The sequence below is a fragment of the Centroberyx gerrardi genome, chromosome 14 (genome assembly GCF_048128805.1).
Source record: "Centroberyx gerrardi isolate f3 chromosome 14, fCenGer3.hap1.cur.20231027, whole genome shotgun sequence".
NCBI lineage: Eukaryota > Metazoa > Chordata > Actinopteri > Beryciformes > Berycidae > Centroberyx > Centroberyx gerrardi.
In genome coordinates this window covers 25,255,157-25,277,379 of record NC_136010.1, presented here as the reverse complement: position 1 = coordinate 25,277,379, position 22,223 = coordinate 25,255,157, and the positions used below count along the sequence as shown (strand labels likewise).

Genomic DNA, 22,223 nt, shown 5'->3' with positions numbered 1-22,223 from the left:
CTTAAGGGCGATGGAGTCTCGCTCACGCTGCCAGCCTGCCAGCCGGCCAGGCAGGCGGCAACAATGAGGGAATTATTTATGAATTTATCCACACAGTGTATCTAACTCCGCAGCCGCCAGCTAGCCCACTGGACACAAGAGCTGCTTGGACTCTTGAGTATGTGTCCGTGTCTCGACTGCTCACTGACTACAGAATAACAATGACATACCACTCCACAGATAGATACTGAAAGTATTTGGCCCGATCTGTACTGTTTCTCATCACAAGATGCATCTGAGGCTTGTTAGATGTCTTTGTTGGAGCCAGGATCATGTTCTGTTGATATTGCTTGAAGCTTGAATTACAGGCTTACATATCTACAGTTTTGTATTTTGCAACATCTTCTGCAGTATCTACCCAAAATATCATCCAAGAAAGGCATCTGTGAGCCATTGCATAAGCTGTAAACAGCTTATGGGATACCCAGCAAGCCAAGCTGCCATCTAGTATTAATGAGGTGGCATGAAGTACGCTCTCTTGACAGAACAGTGGTTAACCTTAGGGCCTTAGCTGTCATTCTGAAGTGCAATATTGAGTGCCATACAGGGGGGGTACTGGCTTTCTTCTTCTTTCATTTTGAGTCTTTGGAACAGGTTGGTTGGGAATCAACCCAACAACCACTCTGGCTCTGGCCAGACACTCAGGGACAGACTTTGTCATTACCACTACTACTATGACTACTGCTACTACGACTAATATTAGTACTATTACTACTAGTACTCGTTTTACTACTGCTACTACTACTACTACTACTACTACTGGTACAAATACTACTTCTACTACTATTAATACTCCTATTACCACTACTACGACTACTACTGCTACTAGTATTATTACTACTAATACTATTAGTAATATTCCTACTAATGCTACGAATACTATAACTACTACTACTTTACTTATTACCAAGGGTGGAAGTAACTAATTACATTTACTCACATTACTGTAATTGAGTGGCTTCTACTTCTACGTCTACTTTTTTGAGTATTTTTTACTTTTACATTGGAAACTGGACCACTGTAAATTGGCCAATTGTGGAGCCATTCACAGAGAACAGTCAGTCAGCAAAGAAGAGAAAAGTAATCTCGTTTTACTTTGTTTTGTTTTAATTTCATTTCCCCCCCCAATTAAAAACATGAAGTTTGAACTGTACTCTCGTCCTTTTAGAACTGCATGGAGAGATCACATCGAACAGTGTTCACTTTTCTAAGTAACTCAGTAACTTTTACTCTCAGTATATTTTAAATGAACAACTTTTTACTTTTACACCAGTACTTTTACTTATACTAAAGTAAAACAGCAGCAAAAACAGTACTTCTGCTTCAGTAAGACATTCTAGTGCTCTTTCCACCACTGATTATTACTAATACAACTATTACACTGTGAACCTGACCCATAACTGGTAAGAAAATGGATGGATGGATGGATGAACTGCTCATGCTACTACTACTACCACTAATACTACTAGCCTACTGCTACTACCACTACTACTAATAGTAATAATAATAATGATAATAATAATAGTAATAATAAACCCTTAAGGGAATGAGCAGCCTGCTAATAAACTTTCAAGAGTATAAGAATATTAAATGTGACCACATGAGCAGTGTATTCTGTTACATGCTTGGGTATGACCAAACATACTGTCAAGACATCGCTGTCTCCTTGACATTAGGGTTAGCGTCAGGGTGGAATGAGCTGTGACAGAGGAGCCAACAGGGGAAACATCACCTTAGCCTGAGTCTGACATCCGCAGTACACAGAGAGGACTGTACCGCCTAACGCCTGTCACAGCGGATGTCTGCCGAGAGAAATGTCTCACACACATCTAGAGAAGAGATAGCTGACATTAAAGATTTATTGTACTGGTGAATACAGTACATTTTTGTCAGTCGTACTGTAGATGCCGGAGAACCATCTATTTCCATGGTTCTTAGCATTTTTTAAATTGGACTTACATCACACATACAGGAGGTAATGAATGCATCAAGTTAAAGCCCCAGTCCAGTGACCTCATTACACAGAGCGGCTAATCGGCAGAACAGGGATGAATCTCGGCGGACCGGTGAGTGTGTGGGCCGGCAGTGTTTATAAAAATTTCATAAATTTATCAAGTTGACGTGATGCGTGAAGACCAGTGTCGGTCTGTGTGGATTCACCGGCCCTCTCTCTCTGTCTCTCTCTCCTTTTCTGTGTGTGTCAGACTGGCAGTGACACACACACACACACACACACACACCCACACACACTGCTACTAACATGCCCCTCCAATAGGGTGGCCATTTCCATAACACCAAAAAGGAGGACACTTTGCAGGATTCAGTGAAGCCAGGATAAAAACTGAAAAATAATCCCAAACCTATAACACATAATAAGACTCTAGTGTACTCACCACATAGTTGAATGTCTATTTGCGATACTTTTGCCCTTTCCTGGCTGCTTCCAAGAGTTTTTTATTTGCAAGGAATTTCCGGTACATGTCTGTGCACTCAAATGTGAAATTGACACAAATTTGCAGCTCTGCCTTGACACTGTCCACATCCAGACGATTTCTCTAATTTCTCCATGCTGAGGTCATCATTGAAAAGACACGTTCTGTATGTGCATTGCTACATGGGATGGAGAAGATGTAGGCGCTGACCTTCCTCAGATTCACAAGTGGGACATCTGCTTTGGAAAACAGTTTCAGATACCGCTCCTCACTGTAGCAACCTTCCATTTCTGAAGAGCTGAGAATAGCTTCCACCATGCCATATTCCTCATAGAGTCCATCCATATCAATGTCTTTCAGACTGCAGGCCTGGACTGCATCACTGTATTCTTCATAAGACATAGCAGTTGTGAGGCCAAGCTTTGACACTTTGCTATGAAAGCTGTTCTCAGAGAAGTCATACCTTTCACTCACGTATTTCTTGGCTCTTTCATAGAAAACAATAAAATCAGCCTCACATTTCTTAGCCAGATCAGGGGTTAGCTGCTTGAGTTTGTTATTCACAGCAAAGCCAAAAAATGTGTCCTTTAGCCTTCTCTCAAGTTTCCCTTTCAGTTCAGTCATTACCTTAAACACAGAGGTTATGCTAAATTATTTGGCCTCAAGTGCTTCAATGCAGTCCGAGAACACCTCTAGAATGTGACTGAGGAAGAGAAAATACATCTCAGATACTTCAATGCCATCCTCTCCAAAGCATTTCCACAAAAACTTGGAGCATTCCTCCTCACCTAGACTCTGAAAGTAGCTGGTCAGGGGTTTCCAATACTTCAGGATTCTGTCAATGGATGGCAGCAGAGACAACCACCTCGTGACAACGTGCCGCAGCAGATTGCATTCCTCCACTTCCACTTCCACGTCCACATGCGTCTGGACAGAGTAGGGTGCTAGGACGTTTTCGCATAAAGCTTTGGCTTTTGTTTTTCCACAGGTCACCCCTTTTGCTATTGATGAGTCGTTGTAGATCTCTCGATCAACTTTTATTCCACAGTCTACACTCCTGTATGACTGGTGATGCTTGACTGCATGATAAACTTTACAAAGTTCTGCAGCGGAGATTTTGTCATCTTGAGGCGATGAAGCTTCACGGAAAAACGATAAAAGTGAAGAGGCACCTGCGCCTTGATTGTTGCTTTTGTGCTTGTCTGTGCTAGCATGTCTGTCGATGGCGCCTTTCCCTTTGCTGCTTACGTCCACATCGCAACGACACAACGTGTAAAAAGCATGGAAGTCGTCCTTTCTGCTTTTTGTGATGAATCCATGCTCTTTCGACCATTCCGGATTAAACAAAGTCTTTCGTTTCGGCATTTCTGTTGTTTAACCTACTGCTACAGGTAGATTGGGTCTGTGCCTGCCGTGACGTGACGTCAAGAAGCCACATGGCTAATTTGGTTACGTTTATTTAACCAATGAAATACCAGATATTTATTTGACACTGCTTTCAGCCAATAATTTGTTAGACCACAAGTCTTAAGGGAATTTATACTTACTTAGCCTATTTTTTTTTTTAAATGTATTTATTTATTATATACCATTAGATAAAGTATAAAATAGGGATGATCTCAAAAGGAGGACAAATGAGCGTCCGGCTCAAGGCTGCGCTGGTAAACGGACACGGTATTTCAAAACCGGACTGTCCGACCTAAAACCGGACGGATGGCCACCCTACCCTCCAACAACACAACAAAATCCAACTGCAGGCTGACAGGGAGGTTACACTCACTGACTAGTCAAGCAAACCCAGGTTTGTATTAAAAATGTGATTGTTCAAGTAATTACGTCTTGAAAAGTTGCAACCTTAGGTCGAATTATAAACAAAATGGAGAACAGAAAGACAAATAGGGAAGCTGGAAAAGTGCAGAGTAAAAAAAGCACTGCAAGAGAATATGACAAAATGGGCTAAACTGATGCAAGAGAAAAAACAAGACGATATAAAGGGAATAGGGCTTAGGGGAAAATGGTTTTGGCTACAAAATACTTGGATTATGCTGCACAAACTCTTTAGAGAAACTTGATGGTCATGTTTCATCAGTCTCGTCACTAGGTAGTCATGATGTTATCCAAGACGGTAAACAAATGACTCATAACATTTTACTACTCCAAACCTTTTGCCGTCTCAACAAGTGTTGTTGCTAAAAGATTAGCGGTGTTGTCTGTATCCATGACTGTCACAGAAAACCCCTTTTGTCACATTATTTGCCAAGACGCTCACAGCTGACATGCATGGCACTAGCTCTAAGCTACTTTTCCCTTGTTCAAACACAGCCAACTGCAAGCAAATCTTTTGGTTTACAAGATAAAGCAGGAGTAACAACGGATTCCTGCCAATTGGAAAATGCACAGTTGTAAATCTCTGCCCTGATCCATCTGCTTGCACAACTGAGCCAGATTTAGACTGGGATTGGGACTGATGGAAATAATAATACAATACTTTCTCAGGTGGATTTTTTTCAGAGAAGTTTAGCAATTTAAATGGGCTTCCAAAATCTCAAAGCACACATGAGCTAACTCCACAGCACAGCCAAGTAAATTGAGTCACTGGTCTAGAGCAGCGTTCGCTAAACTATGTGTCGGCACTCACAATGGGCCACCGACATAAGTCTTGGGTTGACATGCAAGGGTAACGATAGTTTTTTTTAATCTGCCGGGTGCAGTAGGGCGAGATTAAATGTCTCGTATTTGATTTTGGGGGCTGATACGATTTAACATTCCCCGCAGAAAGAGCAGCGGCAGCAGCAGCCGTGTTTTGTCTTCCTGCCTGTCATAGCAGAGCAGGCCAGATGAGACCTGAACCACCACACCAGATGGCAGGTGACTGTTCTGTAGGACACAGCCCACAGGGGACAGACGATGACGACACTGGTGTATGTGTGTGTGTGTAAGAGAGAGCGAGAGTTGGAGCGCGAGTGAGGGAGAGATTGTGCATGTGCGGGCGTGCGTCTAGCTACCAGATTGGAGTTTTGGTTCTGCAAACATTTCTGGGAGGCAGAGCTGCTCTGGAGTCCGAAATAACCTCATGGGTTGAGTTAAACCACAAGTTAGCTAACTGGCAAACTTCAGTGGCAAAGGTCAAGGAATTTACAGCATAAAATATTAGCATATGGCATTGTCTTATTTTTTATTCATGACCATGACATTCATGATGTTGGAAGGTCAGCAGGTTAGCTAGCTTACCTAGATAGCTATAGGCTAGTACAGCTAGTTTGAACTTGGAAGGTCAGCTAGGCTAACTAGCTAACCAAGATAACCTAGACTGCCTTTCTTAAGATAAGATAGCACTTTATTAATCTCTTGGGGAAATTCAGGGACGCAATTAACAAAATAACAAAAAAATGTTACGCAGCAACTCACCAAGGCAGCCGTACGCGGTGCCATCTTGCTTACTAATTAGTTAGTTCAGCTAGTAGCAGAGCGCTAGGCTTCATAATATTAGCTTCCTCCTCTCTTACCTCTGACCCTAACCCTTTTTCACTGGGCTTCAGGCTAACGTTACTTAGCCAGAAAAACTGTGGTTCTTTGACTCCGTCCCATGAAGTTCAGCTCAACGAATGACATCATTTCTGTCTCCAGAGCAGCTCTGCCTCAGAGAAATGTTTGTAGAACTACAGCTGCAATCTTTTTCTAGCAATGTGTGTCTACTGTCTGTCTGTGTGTCTGTCTGTGTGTCTCAGCAGGACAAGACATCGCCTACAGATGCCTCTTCCACCACCACCAACTCAACGACGACACAATACCCACTGTGATCTGCCTCTGACAGTGGAGAAATGTGGGGTTTTTTGACAGGTTTTTTTTTTTTTTTTGTCGGAAGCTTGTGGTATGTGTGTATGTGTGCAGGTTTATGTGTGTGTGTGACATCGGCCGCGGAGTGTAGCTAAGGCATCCCACCAACTGCTCCCAATTACACACAGCACCCTCTGACACCCGCCACAAGCTAATTGAGCGGTGTGTCGCACTGAAATCCAAGCAGGTGTAATTTCATGACGCGGAGTGGTTCGCCTTCATAAACCCGGCAGCATAACCACCCCTGTCGACAGCTTATTTAGCCGACTTTCCACCTCATCAATCTGTATCGGGTCGACTGGCAGCGCGTGGGATTGGTAATAGATCGGCCTCATTCTTCTGCATTATATTTACAAACGGGTGATTCGTCTGTTTTCTCGCTCGCTTGTCACCCGCGAGCGGTGATGATGCGGCGATGTTATTGCGAAAAGTTTTAGCTCTCACTTAACACTCTGCTATTTTCCATAGATGAAATGGAAAATGATATGTTCGACGGCGTGTGTTTGTCTGTGTGTCTGCCCATATTCTCATTCTTATTATGTTAGACTGTCTGAGCGTGTGTGTGTGTGTGTGTGTGGCTCTGTTTGCAAGCAGCAGGCAAGTTTCTGGGTTTCTAAAGTGACTGCCAGTTTGAAATACCTCCTGTGTGTGTGTGTGTGTGTCATGGGCTATGTTTTGGAGAAACACTGACTCCAGGTTAAAAATACCTCCAGTGTGTGGTCGTACTGTATTAGTGTCCATATAACACGTCCCGCCACGCTCCCCATTTATTTTTTCAAAAGAAGGGTGTATTTTGGCCCGTCGTGATACTTTTTCCACCCCGCCTCGGCTAATGGCTCCCCTCGGTTACCATGGCAACGCGCAGGTAAGTGGAGAGGAGTGTTTAGTTCGCCACACAGCATGAAGCCCGTTTCTAAAACTGTTGACCTATAAAACGAACGCCCACTAGCATGAGGGGGTTACCGGAACCATATACATTTTGGTCTGCTCCCCTCTTTGTGTGTGTGTGTGTGTGTGTGTGTGTGTGTGTGTGTGTGTGCGGTCTCTCACACAGCTTGCTCCAGGCGCACAGGGAGTCTTGTAAATGACAGCACAGTGACAGTTTTGGAAAATAAACCCTTATCTGTCTCTCAGGCAACTTTTCTCTTTCCTACATCCATCTCCCTCTTTCTATCACACAAACTCCCAACTTTATCATCATTTCCTCTCCTCTCCTCCTCCTCTCCTCTCCTCCTCCTCCTCCTCCTCTCCTCTCCTGGTTTCGGTGAATCATAAGTCCCTCCATCCCTCTCTGACTCTCACTGTCCAGTTGTTCCTCTGTTCAATTAATTTTAGTTTTGTACGCCTTCCCCTCTCCCTCCCTCACTCTCTCTCCCCCTCTCTCTCTCTCTCTCTCCCTCTCTCTCCCTGGTCTGCTGAGTTGTCTGTCGCCCTTCACACGTCTGTCTCGCTTCCTATCTCCCTCCCCTCGCCTCCCTCTCTCCCTCCATCCTCCTTCCGTTCTCCCCCTGGGCTTTGCTCTGTCTGATCCATCAGCGGCTCCAGACAGCTGTCTATTCCCTGCAGGCAGCCATCAGAGACACTGACCATATGGGAGGAATAGCGATTGCTGCTCTGTTGGTCTCTTATTGTTCTCTTTTTTCTTTTTTCCTTTTTAGCCTTTCCTGAACCTCTTTTTGACTCGTTTTCCCCTTGTGTTTATTTCATGTTGACTCTTGCAAAATGTTTCTGCCTGTTTAGAGCCACAATGCTCGACTTGTGGTGTGTGTGTGTGTGTGTGTGTGTGTGTAGGCGGGGGTGGGGGGGGGGGGGGGGAGTGGGGGGGGGGGACTGAAGGAAACAAGGTATTTTTGCAACAAAGCCACGGACATGAGGTATCATGAGGGATAACATGACAGTTATTCTCTGCCGTTTTTTTAAATCCAAAACATTTGTCTTTAAAAGGGAATCGAGGCCACCAGGTATTTCTGTCGCAGGTATTTTAGGACATTGTGCATGGAGAGGGAAAAATTGAGATAAAAAGGAAAACATTGTAGTATGGGGTTATGGGAAATAAAATGTCTGGTTCACTTCCATATTTGCCATTACATTCTGGCACAGTAGAATCCAGCATTTGTAGAGAACATGCTTTGAAATTATCAGTTTGTTTTTGGAGTCCTGAGTCTGGAGCGCTGGGATGAAGTTATTGGAGAAAAACACCTGAGAACTTGCATGTGGGAATTTACACTCTTTTACAATTAGTTCACATTAGTGTACTAAGAGCCAGTGAACCGACTGTAAAAGTTGAGATTTTAGTGTAATTATGCACTTCTTGGTGAATCCCTTGTATGCCGAATTTTCCAGTGGCTCCTAGTGATATGTAAAAGATCTTAAGTGATGTGTGTATGTTTACTGATATATGATACAACATTAAATTACCAGACTTCTTAATGGAGTCTGGAGAGATATTCGTTCCAAGAGAGCGGAATGTATCGGTGTAGTAGCCTTCTAACCAAATCCAATATGAATATCTTATGATAACTACTTAAAGGTGATAAAACCTCGCTGGGAACCATAAGGAGGATAACTTTACAAAATTGAGGCTTGTATGCGGAAAACTGCATGTTTTCAGATCGCCAGGAACAAATACTGTAGGAAAAAGCTGCTTTAAACAGCAATTCTGATAGGTCATTGCCATTTGCCATCTCCAAATATATTCATAAAAAAGACACATTTGAGCAAATATCATATGACAAGTTTGCAGCTTCTACTCCATTCAGATATTGACTTGCACATTTGTAAATCTTATCTGTGAATTCAAATTGAATACAGGTGTGTGAATATTTCCTTTCTTATTGTTGAGCGTGAATTCCAACATGCAATCTGTCAGGTGTTTTGCTACAATAACAGCTTCACATACTGGGATGGTCGGGCTGTCAACAGGACTGGGTTGGACAAATCTTTGTCAGTGACTTGAGGCTCGACTGTCCCCATTAATCAAAGAACGTAAGTCATTAAAAGATCCTTCAGACGGGGGTCTTATTGTATGTAGCCTTTCACTTATGTCACTTTTCTCATCTCTCTGCTCAAGGTGAATTCCATTAACGGATACAGAGAAAACATTGATTAATTACATGGAACCTATGGTAGGTATGTGATGACTGTGAGTAATTGTCCCCGTCTTTAAAAATTCCATTTAATTAAAAAAAAAAAAAGAAGAAAATCTTTTATGTCGCCTACATTTCGTGTGTGTGTGTGTGTGTGTGTGTGTGAGAGAGAGAGAGAAGAGTTTGCAGGCCTTAGAGAAGACACACAGAAGGCTTTAAGAAGAAACTGTGTAGCCTGGGGATTTTGGTTCAGATGGCCCCCTAAATTATTTTTTACAATGGCCATCATTTTTTATGTCTGGTTTAATGGTTTTGTTGATTTCTCTGTGTGTGTGTGTGTGTGTGTGTGTGTGTGTGTGTGTGTGTGTGTGTGCAGGCACTGGCATCACGTTCACTTTACAATGATGATGCCAAAATTCACACCACTTTATTGCTCCAATAGAAAGCACCGCTGCCACTGCATGTCTCTCTCTCTCTCTTTCTCTCTCTCTCTCTCTCTCTCTCTCTCTCTCTCTCTCTATCATCTCTCCCCCTTGCATCTGTCTCTACTTCCCTCCCTCCCTCTCTCAGAACCGTGGCATTTGGGCTGACAGTGGACCATAGCTGACAGTCTGTTTGGTCTGCCTGAGCATGATAAGCTTTATAAAACATGTCAATAGTGAAACTGGCAGGGGACGGCTGCAGGGGCCCTCCACTGGCCCCGGGACCACTGGACTCACACCGAGTCCCACAGAAGTCAATGGCAGTGAACCACACGCTTCCATTCCAGGGAAAGTAGACAGACCCAGAAGCACTTGCAGTTCGCAGATTGGAGTTTTACTTATTCAAACATTTCTCAGAGGCAGAGCTGCCGCTATTTGTTGAGTTAAACCTCAGTGGGCGGAGCCAAAGGAGTGCAAGTATGCCTACCATACATTAGAAGACATTTAATCTGACTGACATTTAACAACAATCTGTCTCGTCATGAGTTTTTAGTCCTAGAGATGCTCACATTTTAAGATTCTGTTAAGACTGAGAATCATGCAGCATCACACATTATAAGAGAGAGAGATTTTCAGAGATTTGGAACTAGATCCTTGCTTGCATCACGCAGGTTTTCAGTGCATGTGGAGGATTATACAGGCTCAAAACACTGATAATGGACTATAATGTTTGAGTGTGAATGAAGCTACAACATCCCCCTCCTCCACCATCTACTCACACACACACACACACACACACACATACATACACACAACAAACCACACATACACAACACGCAGAGAGAGATAAAGAGAGAGAAAAACTCTCATTCTCTCCACAGCTCCACCAGTTTCTCCTCCGGTTCGACGGTCCAACGGAACCGGGACTTGTGCATCGCCATGTTTACTACTGTCTGTCTGTAGAGCCTTGTCGCCTGTCACTGCAGATGCCGATGTCAGTCAAGACAGTGCACTTATTGGCTGCTGACAGTGTAGCATAATATTAAACATGTTTGATTTTGTCGTAACAGTCAACACGAGAAAAAGACTGCATTAATACTGAGTTTTCTACCTAACGATTGTGGTGACTGGAGCGCGCAGCAACTACTGTGGTTTTATTCCGACTGACAATTTGTCTACAACTGTGAAATCTCTTCAAGTGTTCTAGTGTAGTGTCAGCATTATCTAACTGACAAAACTGAATGGCAAAGAAGGAACTCTGGTCAAAACATAAATGTAAATAAAAATAAAGGGCAATGAGTTCTTTCTCATTCACTCATTACCATGACATTCATTTTGTTGGAAGGTCAGCAGCTAGCTACCTAGATAGCTACAGGCTAGTATGGCTAGTTTGAACCAGCTAGGCTAACTAGCTAACCTAGATAACAGTATGACTATAGATTGCATTTTTCCAGTAGAGTTCTAGGCTTCATAATATTAGCTTCCTCCTCTCTTACCACTGCATTTTTCACTGGGCTTCAGGCTAACATTACTTAGCCAGAAAAACTGGTTCTTTGGCTCTGCCCACTGAGGTTTAACTTGTTTAACCAATGAGCTCATTTCTTTCTCCAGAGCAGCTCGCCTCTTGACAAATGGCAAACGACAAATCTCGTCATTTCCTCATTTTCAGATTAACTTGCATATGTTTTCGAAATTTTACAATGGTTTTCAACACGTTTAGGGAGCCCTAAGGTTATGAAACATACCAGCATCATTTGCATTTGCAGTTCAAGTACAACCAGTGAAAAGCACTTAAGTTGTGGCAGCAAGTTTCAAGCCTCCGCTCCGAGGAAAATACAAGAGAGCCATGGTTGTGCTGTATGTATTACAGGTTGTTTTATTCATGCCGACTCAACAGTGCTGCTGTGCTGCAGCTGCGGTCATTCAGCTGATATTATGCAGCTCCTGATGCATATTCTGATAGTCTAAATGAGTGCTAGAGTGAAGACTTAATGTATGATGAGCTCCTCGGTGTATAAGCAGGCTAAGGTGCATTCCGTATCCTCGCAATGAAATGGGTTCAAATCGAGCTCGTGACCTATGTGACATGCCATCTCTCCCTGTCTCCTATCTTCCCCTCCACTCCCAACTGTATGTAATCTAACACTGCAGAAATGCAATAATAATAAGTGTATGTGCTTGCAATGGCAAAACACTATTCCCTTTTCATTATCTGATAGAAAAGCATGGGAGTCAGCCTTTTGATTTGTATCATCCACATATCACCAAACACAAGTTATGACCACATATCTGACAATATCTAAAGTTATATTGTGACAAGCTGTAACCTACTTCCCAATTCCCATTGACACCATGGTAACTGAAGGATGGATGGAGAGCACTATGGGATGTTGGGGGACTTACGAGAGGGTCCGCTCCAGCCGCCCCCCCGTGGAGCCGATGATCTCTCCGAGGGTACAGAAGGTCTGGCCCAGAAAGTCCTGAAGACAAGAAAAATTGGTGAATTACCTTTGGTTAAAGAGTGGCGACAGGTTTCCTTTTTTTTCAGGGGTTCTTCTTAGACTATTCTTAGAGACCCAAGCCTTAAATTTGTTCTATTTGCACTGGGAACCAGGCTCATTAAAACATATGAACATAAAACAAATGGTCATACACCTTCTTGGACCTTGAACCATAGTTACAGTAAAAAAAGAAAAGAAAAAAAGAAAAACACAAAGAAAATAGGTCCAATGCAAATTATGAAAGATTATGAAATGAATAGGGTAGTAATAGTAATTGGGATATTAAAGTTTCATTACAGTTTAATCTTATCTTATTAAAGTTTCATCTTATCTTAACCATGAAATTTAGGGTTTTAATACCTTCCTTTATATAAGCGTGCTCTCAACCCAAGTGGGGAAAGTTAACCCAGGAAGCCCTAGTGGACTAGCATTACAGTTCTTCTTGACTTTTGTATAGTTTGATGAGTGTGAAGTTCATCATAGGTAAACCTCACGCTCGGTTGTATGTCTTACAGTATTGATTACCTTGAAAAGACCCACACTGTGTAATAAGGGAAATGTTCTCACAGTGGAAGAGAAACGCTGCTTTTCCCTTTAATCTGCTTTTTCAATGAACAACAGATTTTTGACGCTACAGCCTGCCAACACACCACAAAGAAAAACATATGGCACCACAGAAAAGCTGAGACATGACACGGCACAATAAAACCCTGGCACGACAACAAGGGCAGAGCACCCTGTGTGTGTGTGTGTGTGGGTGTGAGCAGGTGTGAGCCCTGCATACGTACTATGTGGGCCTTCTGCAAATGTCCTGACACTCGCAATCTGCTGTATTACGCTGTCTCAAACAACATCTGCTTCCGCTTTGAAGCTGACTTCTGACAGTTGCTTTACCTGAACGACTGATAAAACGCAGACAGACAAAATGAGGAGCGGCGCTACGGACGGCTGAAGCTTCCCAGCTGGGAGCTGGTGGCGTCTGTCCTTGATGAAAACCAGATGAAATAACTGGAGAAGATGATAATGACATCAAAGACGCTGGACAAATGAGATGAAAACAAGCAGAAATTAAAAGGTGAAATGAAATGAAGGACATTTTAATGACGTGGATGATGACTGATCCCAGCAGTCTGACACATAAAAGGCACCACTCACCTTCTGCTCTCCCGCAGGATTTGATTGGTGTAAAGATAAAAAAGGACATTCAGTTGTCACATCAAGGTTGTGCTTTATTGCATAAGATTATTTTATTCATGCCAACTCAAGAGACTGATTGCTGCTGTTGCAGTCATTCACTGTAAATTGTCTGGCTCCAACAGGATGAGTAATGCAGAATATAAAGTGAAGCATTTGAAGGCTGACGGAAGTCTTCAGCGCAAAAGAGTTTGACATACTTACGTGTTTCGAAATGTTACAGCTTCTGGAGTCCACATTGTACCTGCGAGAGAACAAACACATGACAAGTTTGTGTAGTGAGAGCTCGTGACATTGCATTTGAAGCAGAGATGTGACCAAGTCAACTTTGCTCGAGTCCCAAGTCAGTCTCAAGTCTTGAGGCTCAAGTCTCAAGTCAAGTCCCAAGTCTAAATGTAGAACGCCAAGTCAAGTCCCTGTCATTAATGTCAAGTCTCAAGTCTAAATGTAGAACAGCAAGTGAAGTCAGAACAAATCAAGAGTCCAGTATCAATTTAATATCTTAAAGAAAACTAAATATGGACAGAAAAAGTCACCAGATTTGTCGCTAGTCGCTTTTCAGAAAATAAAGTCGCCAGGGGGTTCTGAAAAGTCCCTAAATCTAGTGACAAAGTCGCTAAGTTGGCAACACTGACTGTGACTAGCGAATTGATTAGCTCCATTTCTATAGGCGCTTGCAGCCTTTTGTTGACAGTCGATGCACGCACATCCAAACGCGCATCCACAGCATCAGATGTTCGCGCTCCATTGTCTTTCACGAATCAGGTAAGTGGCCTATTTTGGATTCAAAATGGCGAATTTTGCCGAAAGGTGACAAGTTTGCATGCCTGGTTTCAACTTCAATAAATTCAATCATTCCATACAAATTCAGAAAACAGAATTTAAATTCAGTTGTCTGCTGGAACAAATCTCATCACTTTCAATCTAAGTCATTTACACAAACACAAGATCTCAAGTCAAGACTTTAGAAACCTTTGCAAGTCATCAGAGTACAAGTCAAAGTCAAGTCTCAAGTCTTCTCTTCATGTATCAAGTCAAGTCTCAAGCAATTAAAATCGTGACTCGAGTCTGACTCGAGTCCAAGTCATGTGACTCGAGTCCCCACCTCTGATTTGAAGAGATAGAGGAGCAACCGCATGAACAAATCCACTGGCATTAGTCTTGGAAGAACCGAGCAGCTTGAAAACATGTGAGTAAAATTGTCACTTTGCCTCTTCAAGCGCTATTTCCCATGCTTCTTCTTTTAGCATTCATCATTAGAGTTTTCCCTTTGTCCCGGTGTCTTATTTTCTTGACATGAAAATACTTTGGCGTGACCCCGCTGAGCCAAGCATGAAAGAAAATCTGAAGCTGCTGTTGAAATTCTGACGCCTGCAACCTCTCATTTAAGTGCAGGGTGGGCTTTCCAAATGCTTATTAGTTGGAGAATGAACATAGGAAAATGGCCTTGGAAATAGGAGAGGGGTTGAAGCTGCTGCAAGATTGCACAACAGGCACAAAAGCGCAACATAATAGAAGCCTCACAAACAACGTTCCTATAAAACGCTCATGTTCAAACGTTCATGTTCAAACAAAGTCCACAAAAACTGTATACAAGACCCCAATGGACAGCAAAGCACATTTCTGTGCCTTGATTAAAGGTACAGAGGCACGTAAGTGATCTTTCCCTGTTATTGATTGTGGATAAGAGGTAGGTGAACTGAACAGAATAGCTAAGTGGGTATACTGACAGTGATTTAATCAATGGGATGAGCAAGTGCCCTACTGTTTTGCTCGTAATTGGCCTTTCTTTCAGCTCCCTCCATGATTGGACATCTAATCTTAGCAGTGATTGGCTTCTTCATCTATCATATCAGTGGAGGAGAAATGGCTTTTCACCAAGTCGGTGCTGCTTCCTTAGGTCGATTACCCCGAATGCACATGCGAAGTGAAGCGACAGCAGTCACTTATCGGTTTATATTCATATTCAGAAATAAAGAAGTTCACAATCAGGTTACTTACACATCAAATCTCAGGTTCTGTTTCTCTTCAAAGAAGAAGTCCAGCACAAATTTCCTGACAAAATCTGGATTCAGAGTGTTGTCAATCACCTCCGTCCTGCCAAACTAGAAAAACAGAGAGACAGCGGTGATTGGTGGTGATTGGTGGTGATTGGTGGTGATGGCAGCATTGATTCAAGAGTCAATATATGAGCCATTATGCTTGGATCAGGGAAAATACGACTCAGAAAGGAGGGAATAAAAAAATCATTCGAGACATCAAGAGAGATTTAGCAACAATCTATATCGCAATACAGTTTCGTACAGGACTGGAATACAGAAGAGAGACAAGACAAATCACTGCTTCCTTCACATAAATATCCCACTGAATGTATTCACGTGCTAAACATCAGAGTGCCGCGTTCGACCGGCGCCCGCCCCGGTCCCAGCCTTCCTCCTGGGCCAGGCCGCCTCTCCATCTCCCTGACAATCACACCGGTAATCCCCCCGGCGGACTAGCGGCCGCGTCCTCCGTGGCCCGGTACCGGCAGCACCGTGTAATGAGCTATTGATCCCGGCACTGCCTGGACGCAGCCTCAATACCTCGGCTCATGTCTTTAGTGCCCAGTGCACATAATCCTGGCTATCAACTCTGTCCCCAGCCTATCCATTACCAAGGCCTTGCAGGGGAGTTTATTGGACCCCAGAACCTACCTGCCGTATCGACCCGAAGGGAAAATCCCATGATATTTCCTCGTACTGTTTCTATTTTCGGGGGCTGGAGGCTCTTGGTTGATAATCTCACTCGGGCGTGATTGGTTAATAGGTGCAGGGGCATTGTGGGTGAACGGCAGTGAATTGCTTTGTTGCTGGGGGAAATGTTTCTAATGGTTGTAGGGTAAGTGGAACAGCAGAAGAAAAAATTAGCGGTCAATGTAGACTATATAGTAATACCATATAGGCGATTTTTCACTAGTGACACCACGCATTTCCATTCATCTTTCACCCATTTCTCTTTTAACTATCCCTCATCCATAATGCTTCAGTGGAGTCCGTACTGAAAAAGACTCCAGGGTCGGAAGCTAATGGGGCCTCGGGGCAAAATTACCCTTGAAAATTCGTAAAATGCCTGTGAAATTGAAAAATAACAGGGCAAAAAGTAGTCCCCCATAATTAGGACTTTGTCGTCACACGTGAATTCAACTACAGTCCCTCGTGGGCCACCGTAGGAGATTCGTGAGAGCGATATGACCGGCCGATTCTTTCCAGTGTGTTTTAGGTGAGAAAAACAAAGCGGGTTTTGATCGGAAAACAAACGAGTACGCAGCCTAAAGCAGTAGAAAATGTTGGCACCATGCAGCCAGTAGGAGAAAATGCTGACCAACACAAAGCACTGCAGCAACAAAAACTAAAACAACCTGGCTGGGGACAGAGAGTCTTCTCTAAGGGCTGCCGAAAGAAGTGTGAGGCATGTTGGATATTATGATTTAAAATGAAACAAATGCTAGTAGTACAAATTGAGTGTTTATTGGCCAATATGCAACGCAAATGTATTGTTTCATAGTTCAATAAAATTGCCCCTGAAAAGGAGGAAATTGCCCTTAAATGTCAGGTATCAGGGGGCAAAAAAATGTCTCACTCTGGTTTACTCCCAAATGATTTGTTCCACAGCCCTTTTTCTCCTTTTCCATTCTCGCTTTATCTTTCAACAATCTCACTGTTTTTCTTTCGATAATCTTCCCCATCTCCCTCGAGGTGTCGCCGCGATGCAAAGCACGCTGTCAAAAGCAAACAAAGGATTTATCAGGCTCGCGTTCAAGCACAATTATGTGCTCACGGTGTCAATATGTGTACGGCTGGCAGCGAGCTGTTTACTCCGCTGATTGCGGCGCAGTTCATGCCGTGTTTTTGATTAAGCCCTGACACACCAAACGGGAAGGTGTGAGGCGTCTGGTCGTGAGCGGATCAGCGGCGGCAAAGCCCTCACTGACACATCAGCGCTGACTTTGAATGTGCAAATGGGTAAATAAACCGACTTTAAAAAACGGCATGTCATAGGCAAATTAGAGCGGGGAAAAAAGAGGTTCCCCCGGGAGAAAGAAGATATGGAAATGTGTGCGTGTGTGTGAGAGAGAGAGAGAGAGGGAGCCGTATTGAAAAAAAAAAAAAATGAAAAAGAGAAGGAATTCAAAGCGGAGGCAGTGAATGGAAGGTTATATGACCAAAAAAAAAAAAAATCAGAAACAGAGACAGCAAGAAACCGAGAGGAGCAGACACTGCATATTTGATGAGGCCCACAAGGCATCTCTCTCCTTGGGAGCTTTGGCAGGCTGAGTAATTCTGAGTCATAATGTGAGTTCCTCTTCTCTAACTTTATTAACCCTGCAGTAATATGCCCCTCATTTTGTTTTCTAACTTCCACTATTAATTCATCAGCTTTGGGCAGGTATGTGGGCCTTAGGGATTATTGCCTACCTGAGCCCATTTTAGACAGCGGTTCCACTTGTGTGGGCAAGAGACGAAGTTGACTCTTTCAATTTTCTACAATAGTATTCTCAGGGGTGCGCCGTGAGTTGCCTCTGGACTGCATTGTGCTACTCTCCTCTCTTGGCGCTGACTGAAATTCATTGGCAGCAAGGTTCATTATATGCACCTCACAGAACTTGAATTGATAGAATGGTCATTCATTCAAATCAACGTTCCTGGATGGTCAGAGTGGCGGCCATTTTTATGTGTACCATTGGGCTAGCTTCTGTATAAACCAACAGCAAGTGGCTGAGGTGAGAAGTTTTGCAGCAAGAACCAAAGGAGCTTCTCTCTCCTTGCTGTCATGGATTGCTAACATGCTAATGCTGACTAGAAGAGATAGAGAGAGTAGTACAGTCTTTGATAAAGCTATGTTAGCCTCATTGCTAACGTTAGCTTTCAGTTGAGTTTTGACAGTTTGCTAACAGACACATCTGCACAGTTCTCAAGCAAGTGTGACACACTTTACGGCCTTATGCCCAGACTTGCGTTGTCACCATAAAATAAATAAACCCTTAACCCCTTGTTCCCTGACTTTACCTGACTTTACCCTTAAATATCCCCTTAAGCAGCTTCAAAGTTAGAAAAAACAAATTCCTAACTGTACAACAATGTCACATCCATATTCTGTATCTGCTCGTTCCAACTCTTTCTTGAAGCTCTAGCTGCTTATATTGAATGAAATATTCAAATACAAGACGCCATGTTTTTATGGCTGCACCATTACATCAAATGGAAAAAATCTAGATGATTGTGCATAATTTTATACACATTTCCCTGTAATTCAGCATGACACATTTGGTGTCTTTGGAAAACTTGTTATCTTGACTAGAATTTAAAATAAAGTTCTGTGGGTTTGAACAAAGCTTGGCCGTGCAACCTGCGTTTGTAATGATGGACCCAGTGGCAGGGGTGATAGGGAAGAAGAGGTTAATTCAATAATCGCCATTTTATGCTGTACTAGCCAAATTACCATGGCAAACAGTGGAAGGACCGTTCTGTCCATTCAAGTTCTGTGATGCGCCTCCTGAAAAAACAGCACATTTTTGGTCGACAGGCAGACAGAAATGTTAATACTGGAGAACAAAAGGTAGGTCAACTCACCTCCCTCCATTCTTTGGTTCCCACAGCCTGCAAGTACAGCACAACCACTGGAGGGGGAGGAAGAGGAGGAGAAGCCGAAGATGAAGGTGGGGATAAAGAAGAAGGAGAAGAGGGAGAAGAAGAAGCCATTCAGTTCAGAGATTCATGGCCACCGCTGCACCTGATAGATACCAACACTCACACAAAAATCAATGTGACCCATGTCCATTTTCATCAGAGCTACTGTGTTAGAAGCATAGTCAATAATTCATCAATGAAACCATCAGACCACCTTTGTTAAGCTGAATTGCTTTCTATAATGAGACACAGAGGCTGATTATAGGACATTATGCATATTCAGTCTGTATACACTGAACTGGTCACAGCTGAGGAACATTCACACAAAACGGAGCAACCTGGGAACACAGTTGAACTAAATAGAAAACACAGTAGAGCGATATTCTCCTTTCTCACTTTTCTGCCAAGTTTACCTCCATAACAATGCAGGAGTAATCAATCTGCACCACTTGCTGCCTTGCAGATATGCTGTCACCACCCTCAGCCAGGCCTTTTTCCCTGTCATCAATATCTATAATTACAAACAGGAAAAAATGGCTCCTTGAAAAGCATTATCCTGGCCGCCAAATTAAATAATATTGCCTGGGTCTATGTTGCCATGTCTGTAGTATAATTTCCAAAGTAGGTTTTTTCAAAATAAAGGTAGCCTGGGTGAGCGGTGGTAATTACAGTACGGGTCCCCAGACGAGCCATTATACGTGGTTCAATGTTCACAAAACAATACATTCATCCACCAAGGAGAAATATTGCTTTTGAGAAGCGCAGCATAAATATGCAATATACTAGTAGCAGTTCAATTATGACCCACCAATTTATCATTTTGTCATGTTCAGATCAAGCACACACACACACAACCATACGCACATGTATACGCAAACAAACAAACAGCACCCACTAAAGCTCCTTATGGGGTGTATTAATAATTGGCCGAGTATTGCTGTACGCATCTAGACGGGCACCATCAGGCGCTGTGTGTCTGTCTGAGGCTTGGACATTAGCTCTAATGAACTTCAGACTGTCTGGACCATCAGACGATTAAAACCACATTTTCCCTCCTAACGAGCAATTAACAGAGGGGAGACAACGGAGGGAGGGCAAGAGGCAGGGCACCTTGGCCACTTTCCACAATAACAAGCCAGATGTGATGTGACTTCCCCTGGAAGAATTGGAGCGGAATACAAAAAAAAAAATTATAAAAATAACAACATAACCTCTGCTCGGACCGTGTCGAATTAACGCCTGGGGTTGATGCTCCCACAGCGTTACGTAAACCTCGACGGTTATCTCGAAAATGTGATCAAAAGTTGTTATTCACGTTACGCAAGGTATGCAGTGTGATGGATGGGGTTCCCAGTATGAGTAAGGGAATGACTGTTATGCACTGTTAGTGAGAGGGATGTTGAGGAATCTCCCTTTTACATCAACCTGAACCAGGATAGGTGATGTGTCTCTAGTTATCTAGATGCATAGTATTTCTGTCTTGTATTTGTTGTAACTTCTTATTTTCAGATTGTTGGCCATATAGGAAACATGCAGTGCATTTTAAACAGGTTTTGTGAATCTGAGGATCACAAAAGTCACAAAAGCTCATGAATGACCTTGTTAGCTTCCAATTAAATTACAATAACGACAGCATTGGAGGTAAAGAGTTTCACATGACAGCAGTGATTGGTTCTGTGCAGCCCAGGGATAAAAAAAAAATCACCTCCTATCAAAGTCATAGCAAAACACTCTCTGTTCACCAACTGAAATGACTATAGTCTGAGTGAAAGAAATGGAGAAAATGTGGCTCTTTCTCTGGGTTTCTGAGATCAAAGTCACGGGAAGTGGATGTTTCCCCCAAGGGCGCGGGATAACGGCACCTTGAGCCGACAGGGGGCCGGGATTAATCCGGGGCCGAGGCTCCCTCAGTGTCAGCCGTGGCCGGAGAGCCTGACTGATTGCATGCTTTATGGAAAGTGACTGGGAAAGGAAGGGCCCATCTGGTCAGCCACACAGCAGCCAAATCACAAGGCGATTCATTGTCACTCCAAACCCTTACTCCGACTCCGACTCCCTATAATAGTCTGGCCCGGGAAAAGGACGGGTACCCAGGTGACTCCGGACTTGACTGAATCTGAATTGACCGCAAATCATATTAAGTTCTCTTGCGGCAGCTGGCGAGCGAGGATCCGCGGCCCGATATAAGAAGATTCCTGCAGCGCCGCGGAAAGTTGCGCGATCTCAGCTCCATTTCCTTCGGACAAAGTGATATTTTAACAATGCCCTGTGCTATCACCTTCATCCTCTTAACTGAATCACGGTGTATGAGCTGATCCTAACGGGGAATTAAAGAACGCATAGTCTCTACAGTACGTACATGCCCGCGAGTCTAGACTAAAAAAAGACACGTCGGTCCCCTTTAATATTTTAATTTCCGTGCCATCTGTGTGTTGAGTCTAATTGAAAATGGCAGAGTGTACTTTCGGACTTATCCGGCTAATGCCGAGTGAGCTGACAGCGACAGTCACCTGTGTGAAGGTTTTAGACTGTGGATTTCTTGCTGCCTGTCTGCTGGATTTGCACCGCGGGGAAATATAATCAGAGGGGAGGCAGACACAGACGCGGCGCTACGGGCTTTACGTGCAGGCTCTCGGGGGCACAAGCTGCTCGCTGTGAGGTGAAACGGAGACGTGACGGTGGTGGTGGTGGTGGTGGTGGGGGGGGGGACTGGAGAGAGGAGGGGAGGGTGACTGAAGGTAGGGGAGGAACGAGACAGGCGGTCGGGTGGGATGCAGTGTGGGGAAAGGGAGAAGGATGGAGGGAGAGGCGGAGGAGAGGGGGAGACGGGACGTGGAGGGAGGATTGGGTAGAAATCCAACTCCGATGCGCAGAATTCGGTCAGGGCAGAGGGGGAGGTAAGCAGGTTTTAAGGGCTTGGCCGCCCCGAAATCCCTCACGCATACACCTCTTGCACGGCAATTTAGGCGAGGCCGGGCGGGCGCAGATCCCAGCTAATCTATTGATCTGCTGCCAAGAGAGGGATAAGGCGAGGAAAAAGCCTGGA

At 43.7% G+C, this 22,223-nt stretch overlaps 1 protein-coding gene across 3 annotated transcripts in view; it reads right to left on the bottom strand.

Moving 5' to 3' along the window:
- LOC139916610 (copine-9-like) overlaps positions 1–22,223 on the bottom strand; it is a 63,064-nt gene that overhangs the window by 28,449 nt on the left and 12,392 nt on the right. Inside the window, exons 3-7 of one of the 3 annotated variants that reach the window (XM_071905535.1) lie at positions 19,121–19,167; positions 15,513–15,616; positions 13,716–13,755; positions 13,473–13,475; positions 12,220–12,296 (exon numbers count right to left, since the gene is read on the bottom strand). In XM_071905535.1, the coding sequence (XP_071761636.1) occupies positions 12,220–12,296; positions 13,473–13,475; positions 13,716–13,755; positions 15,513–15,616; positions 19,121–19,167 (271 nt within the window). Of the gene's footprint in view, positions 1–4,499; positions 4,539–12,219; positions 12,297–13,472; positions 13,476–13,715; positions 13,756–15,512; positions 15,617–19,120; positions 19,168–22,223 lie in introns of all 3 variants that reach the window. The other 2 variants (XM_078288261.1, XM_071905536.1) reach the window with 2 other exon arrangements.